Genomic DNA, 6,272 nt, shown 5'->3' with positions numbered 1-6,272 from the left:
AGGAGCACGACGTCGTCCTCCGGCCAGTCGCCTTTACGAGTCGGTCACCTGACGCCACCGAACGTAACTATAGCGTCACAGAAAGGGAATGCCTCGCTATAGTTTTTACTCTCCGGAAGTTCGACAGCTCTGTCGACGGCGTGCCATTCGTGGTGGAAACAGACCACATGGCACTCACTTGGCTTAAGCACTTGCGCGAGCCCTGGGGCCGCCTCGCGCGCTGGGCGTTGACCTTGCAGTGGTACAACTTTGTTGTGTGCTACCGAAAAGGGAGTTCGAACGTCGTGGCTGACGCCTTGTAGCGTGCCCCCGTTTCGGCGTCTGACACTTGTGTCTGCCACTCCCGAGAGCAATCGCATCAAGTAGACCCCGCGCCCTCCAGCTCCAAAGGGTCGAAAGGCGCGAATCCCAATGCCGAAGTGAATTTCCAGTCTACAGCCTCGGGTGAAGACGCATACCTGGTAGACCCTGTCACATCCAACGGTATTGTCTTTAGCAGAGGGGAGCTCCTCAAGGCACAGCAGGACAATCCGCTTTGTCAACACATCGTTGACGAGCTCAAAGAGCTGAGCTTCCAAGCGGAGCGTGGCGGTCAAGCCGCCAGGAACGAACAGACAGCTGGTATTGCTGTTAGCACCTAGTGCCATACGCAGGCTGGTATTGCTGCGGGCACGTTGGACTCGTACCTGCTTCATGCCGATGGCGTTCTCTTGCGCTACGTCCCATCTGAAGAAGCTCCCCAGGAGTCTTTCAAGGTGGTGATACCCCGCAGTGTAAGGAAAGCCACCTTAGGTTGTTTCCACGACTCGCGGTTGGCCGGACACGCGAGTGGCCTTAAGACTTTTCAAAAGTTGAACCGCTGCGCTACCTGGCCTGGCATGAAGCGCGACGCCCTTCAGTACGCCCGCTCATGCCGCGTGTGCCAATGCGTGAAGCCTCGCGGGGGCAAGCCTCCCGGGCTCATGCAGCCGATCGACAGCTAACCTTGGCAAATCGCGGCCTGTGACATTATGGGACCTTTTCCAAGAAGCCAGATAGGCCATGTTCCAGACTCCTGGCTGTCACAGATCACTTCACGAAGTGGGTCGAACTGTTTCTCCTTTGGAAGGTAACGGCACGCGTAATGTGGGACAAGTTGACGGAGGTCTTTATCCGCTTTGGCTTTCCGGCGGAGTTGATCAAGAACATTTCGTCCTATTTCACGGCCAAAGTGTTTGTGGATACGTGTGCTGCCTTTGGCATTAAGAACCATAAAACAACCACGTATCACCCGCAGGCCAACTCGACCGAGCGGATTAACCAGAACCTCAAGCCCTTGCTGACAGCCTTTGCGCAGCAACACAGGGATAGGAATGCTTGTCTTAACGAGATCGGCTTCTCCTTGCGGTCTACGGTCAATCGCTCGACAGGGTACACGCCCGCTTTCCTCAACTTTGGGAAAGAGCTGCCTAACCCCATGGACCGCGTCCTACGGGGCGGTGGCAGGGCAAGTGCGGCGAAGGTCAGCCCGTCTGGCTACGCGGTGGAACTGTGCTCACGGATGGATGCGGCCCTCCACCTAGCGCGTTCCAACCTGGCGAAAGTGCGAGCTGGTCAGAAGGCTCAATACGACCGCTCGCATCGGAATGTCCGTTACGATGTTGGCGATCTCATCCTCAGGCGCAATCACGTCTTGAGTGACGCCGTTAAAGGCATCTCGGCCTCCCTTTCGGCTAAGTGGTTAAGCCCATACCGAATGCACAGCAAAGTGTCGCCCCTGGTATACAAGCTGGCTGACTCCCAATGGAGACCAGCCGGTGGTCCAGTTAACGTCTCCGACCTCAAACCTTTCGTTGCCCGCAGCAACGACTCCGGGGAGGGGGAGGCGGTCAACCGAACCACAGGGAAACCGGGATAAGGCTGGTTCCAAACCACGCCACCGGTGCAACCTGCGAAAACGCATCTAGGCTGATTTTCGCCCCCGGCATGTAGCGGGGCGTTATCGCCTCCATGTAAGGGAGCGGAGATTATAGCTGCTGTGCGATATCCCATCCAGCAGCAACAGTAACGGCTACCTGGCGAGCTTTCTCTCTGGGAACTCTATTGCAAGTGCTGCAACGGAATATCCACCCAGTTCCCAGCACTCCCGGCTGCTCGAGAGAGAAAAGGCCTTCCGCGGTGGCTCACTCTCTCACTGGGTATCTTCCGCGTAGTTGGAAGGAGAAGGGAAGCGTGCGCCCTATTGGCTCACACAACCTTCATTCCGACGGAGTAGGTTCTTTTAGGGGCGAAGCTCCTTAGGGCGTGGGCTGTGCGTCCCCTGTAGCCTGTATGTAGCCACCTCTAGTTTAGTTCTTGCAGTGTTCACTAGATGGCGGTACCGTCCCCTGTATGTAGCCACCTCTAGTTTAGTTCTTTCAGTGTTCACTAGATGGCGGTACCGTCTCCTGTATGTAGCCACCTCTCGTTTAGTTCTTGTAGTGTTTACTAGATGGTGGTACTTGTAGCTGATGATGAAAAGATGCAAGATGTTATAAACTAGAAAGCGGTACTTGTAGTTCATGAAAGACGCGAGATCTTATAAAATAGGAATGATGTCACATATGGCGTGTGTCATTGGTTGAAAGCAATCGTTCTATTTAGTGCGGTGACGTACGCTAGGGGGAGCGATGTAATAAAATCGAGTGGGCAAAATGTACAGAGGATTCATGGTTTACCAGGTTTACCTCCGGAGCTTCGCCCACTCATGATCATTCACTTCGTGGATATGGCGGAATTTTTTTTATTGGGCCAGCCTGTCGCACCTCCGGGGCCGCACCTTCAGTGCGTTTCTGCTTTTCACCGACACCCCAGCATTCGTGATGTCCTCCTTGAGGGCCCGTTCCTCCAAGAAAAAAACCCGGGAGACCAGCCGCGTGCTCGGTCGTTCCTCAGGCACCGGCCGCGTCCATGCTACCTCCGTCGAATGCTCCTCCGGCCCCGGCTAACAAGACACCGGCTCGTCGTGAAGTCGCTACGTGGACGTTGAAACATGGCACTGAGGCCCCGGTCACCTTCGTGTCGACTCGTCGCTGGTCCAAGCAACGCAAAGTCTGGGTGGTGTTAGACCCCGAGTCCGTCCCACGTCCTTTTCGCGGACGCACCCTTTCGGACCTGCTCGACGCTTCCAGAGGTGCCTCGATGCCACCTATTCCTGAGGCCTCCTACTGCGACGATTGTGGTGTCCTGCTGGAGTATGAGGCTACCCACCTCCGTTCGAGGGTTCACCGAGCGAAGTCCGCCGGTGCCCCTGCGGTCATGTCCACTGCGGCAGTGCCGCCTGGCCCGGGCCTTCAACCTGCCCTGTCGACCGACTCCGTTCAGACGGTCGTGACGGCACTCGTGACGGACTCTTCATTCAAGTCGACCATCGCTGCTGCGGTGTCCGCCGCCCTCCCGCGGCCCCAGGCTCCTGCTGAGACGCTGCCGAACGAAGACACCGGGGCGCCCGACGATCTCGTGGACGGCATGGACCTGGACCTCAGTTTTTTCGGTGTTGGTGTATGCTGTCATTGCGGCGTCTTTAGGGCGGCCTCTGACTTAGGAGGGGGGGATGTTGGAATCGAGAGTGCCCTCGTACCTGGTGCCTCGTTCCCAGCTGCCGCACGCGCACCGACAGCGTAGTCCGGGCGCGCATAAGCACCGGCATCCACCAACATGGCTGCCAGGGCGCTTCTTGGTCTGGGCCAATCAACCATCAGCTTCTTCCCGCGCTGGCGTGTCCGGGCACGCTACGCTGGTGCACTGCGTGGGCCTACGTCACAATGCAGCGCCATTTTCCAATTGGCGCGCGTGAAATCCTCCTCTCCTACGAGCTGTGTTGCGGCCGACGATTCGCTCGTCGCAGCAGATGCTCTCAGGCCTCCACGAGAGGTTGACGCGCTGCTTAGCAGGCGGCTTCTCGTTCGAGCGTTCGACTTCAGCCCTTGTGCGGGAGTCGTAGCGCCCTAGGCAAGCGTACTTGCTCGGTCTTGCGGAGTTCCCTATACGGCCTGCAAGCCCGTGAGTGTCGCACTGTGCTGCATCTTGGATTAATAAACCCGTTGTTGTTATCCTGCCTCATGCGTGGTTTCTACGCAGTGCCGGAAAAAACGACGAACCCGGCCGCAACGTCTTCGCACGCAGCGGCAGTGGAGGACGTCGCATCCCTACACGGTTGCGCATAGTAGGTAAGCCTAGTGCAAACGTATCTCCACAAGTTATAAACATTACATCAGCATATATTAGTCAACCGGTGTCAGTGAGTAACCCTGAATGGGTTGAGTCGTAAATTAGCCGCAAGGGAGCCGTGATGGTGGGTAGACATCATACGTCGCCGCAGGCAACATTTTTTAGGTATCGTTCAGTCCCTCCTTATGTGGCCAGCTACCACCTACTTTAAGACTGTGAAGCTCTCACACCTCCAGCTACTTATATAACGTTGAACATCTATCTATCAAAGCTCTATTACTGAGTCGGAATGGTTTTGCTGTGATCGAGTCTACGGTTTGGAAGCACATCTCGTGACCGGTGGCCCTGTAAATGCATGATTGACGTCGCTACACTATATGAATCTGCGAGAAATAAATACAGCAAGCCTAGCATGCACTATTCGGGTGAGGACTCTACAGTATTTGTGTCTTTCGGAGTGAACATCACCTCACTGGCCGAACGAAACCTACTTGCTCCGTTGTTTTTTTTCGCGATGTTTTCATCACTAGAGGTTCGTCTGCTTGTCTTTATAATCATTTCGTTCAATATCAAACTCAGCGGAACCGTTGCTTGTAACTTTCAGTGCCGTGTACTGCTTATTAGTCGATAATCGACGTTTTTGCTAAGCCTACTCACTTCGCTAACCTGGGGTCAGCCATGTTGATTTTCATAGGGAGGAACACGTTTCTCCGTAGATAAGAAAGCAACGTTTCTCTATATAAAGACGAACATTGGGACATCACCTTTCCTCCCTAAATGGAGAGAACGCCACTCCATTTTTTAAGAGTGTAGGTGACAAAGTAGTCAGATGGTAGTGCAGGGCAGCGAAAAGCAACGTACAAGAATGCACCCAAAGAAAGGCTTTATCAGCAACTCGTTGGCCTCTTCTCTTTTTGCCCCATGCGCACTGCCGCTTGCTGTCCAGTACAGTTATTTCTCCCGGCTGAAAAGAAGCCGTACCGCCTAATTATGGGTCACAGAGCACAGGCGGATCGTAGTAAGGCTGTTAACGTTCGACATACACAATTTCGCGCTGCCAGTGGCGCTTGTTAAAGGTCGTTCTAAGGGTTGAACGATATAATTCACGTGAGACATTTGATTTACCACGTGGTAGGCACGCTGGTACTTCGAAAGAAATTTCGGTGACAATCCAGGGCTTGTGGCGGGCACGCAAAGCCATACTAGATACCCATGATCATAAGATGCAGGGGCGAAGGCAGTATCCCGGTGGTGCTTTTGATGCTGCTGGTCCTCAGACATCAACATGCGGGAGAGCTTGCGGCACGCTTCAGCGTTAGCAGCAGCTTCAGACAGGGTGTAGGTTCCTGCCATCAGCGCTATATAGAATAGTGTCCTTAGGGGTGGATGGCTCACGCTTAAGAACTTGAAAGAATGGAGAAAATCCCGTGGTGGCCTGCGTAGTAGCGTTAAGGGCATATGTAACAAATGGGAGTACATGATCCCGGTAAGGGTGGTCAGACGCGACATGCATGGCCAACATGTCGCGAAGAGTTCGTTTGAAACGTTCCATCATCCCATTAGTCTGCGGGTGATACGCAGTTGTGGTGCGGTGAAGGATACGGAATTTTTTTGAGGAGAGCTTCGATGACGTCTGAGAGAAACACTCGGCCTCAGTCACTGAGTAATTCGCTTTGAGGTCCAGGACGCATGTGACCTGGTACAGGATAAACGAGGAAATATCATGAGCAGTAGCGCTAGGTAAAGGTGAAGTTTTCGCATAACGTGTCAAATGGCCGTTGGCCGCGATCATCCATCGCTTGCCGTCGGGAGTGCTCGGTAAAGAACCATAAAGATCACAATGAAATGCATGTGTTGGGCAATGCAAAGGTTGCATTGGGGCAGTTGAAAGGCGAGGAAGATCCTTGCGACGTTGGCACGTGAGGAAGGAGCGTACAAAGTGATGGACGAAGCGGTACATGCCGTTCCTGTATTAGCAGAGGCGTAAGTGTTCAAAATTCTTAAATAAACGTGCATGCACGCACTGTGATTCATCGTGAAACGACGCACAGATGTTTGAGCGGAGATGCTGAGGAACGAACAAC

General features: G+C 54.1%; 1 protein-coding gene across 1 annotated transcript; it reads left to right on the top strand.

The window, feature by feature from the left end:
* The first annotated feature begins 1,123 nt into the window (after positions 1-1,123).
* On the top strand, positions 1,124-1,897 carry LOC142767845 (uncharacterized). Its single transcript, XM_075870084.1, has one exon. It carries the CDS (start codon positions 1,124-1,126, stop codon positions 1,895-1,897), a length of 774 nt encoding a protein of 257 aa, XP_075726199.1.
* Positions 1,898-6,272: the final 4,375 nt, after the last annotated feature.

This window comes from Rhipicephalus microplus, chromosome 7, assembly GCF_043290135.1.
Source record: "Rhipicephalus microplus isolate Deutch F79 chromosome 7, USDA_Rmic, whole genome shotgun sequence".
In the NCBI taxonomy this organism is placed as follows: Eukaryota; Metazoa; Arthropoda; class Arachnida; order Ixodida; family Ixodidae; genus Rhipicephalus; species Rhipicephalus microplus.
This window is presented reverse-complemented; position numbering and strand designations above follow the sequence as displayed.

Bases quoted from the DNA above. Each gene is read 5' to 3' on its own strand.
- LOC142767845 (XM_075870084.1), top strand. From the start codon at position 1,124: ATGTGGGACAAGTTGACGGAGGTCTTTATCCGCTTTGGCTTTCCGGCG.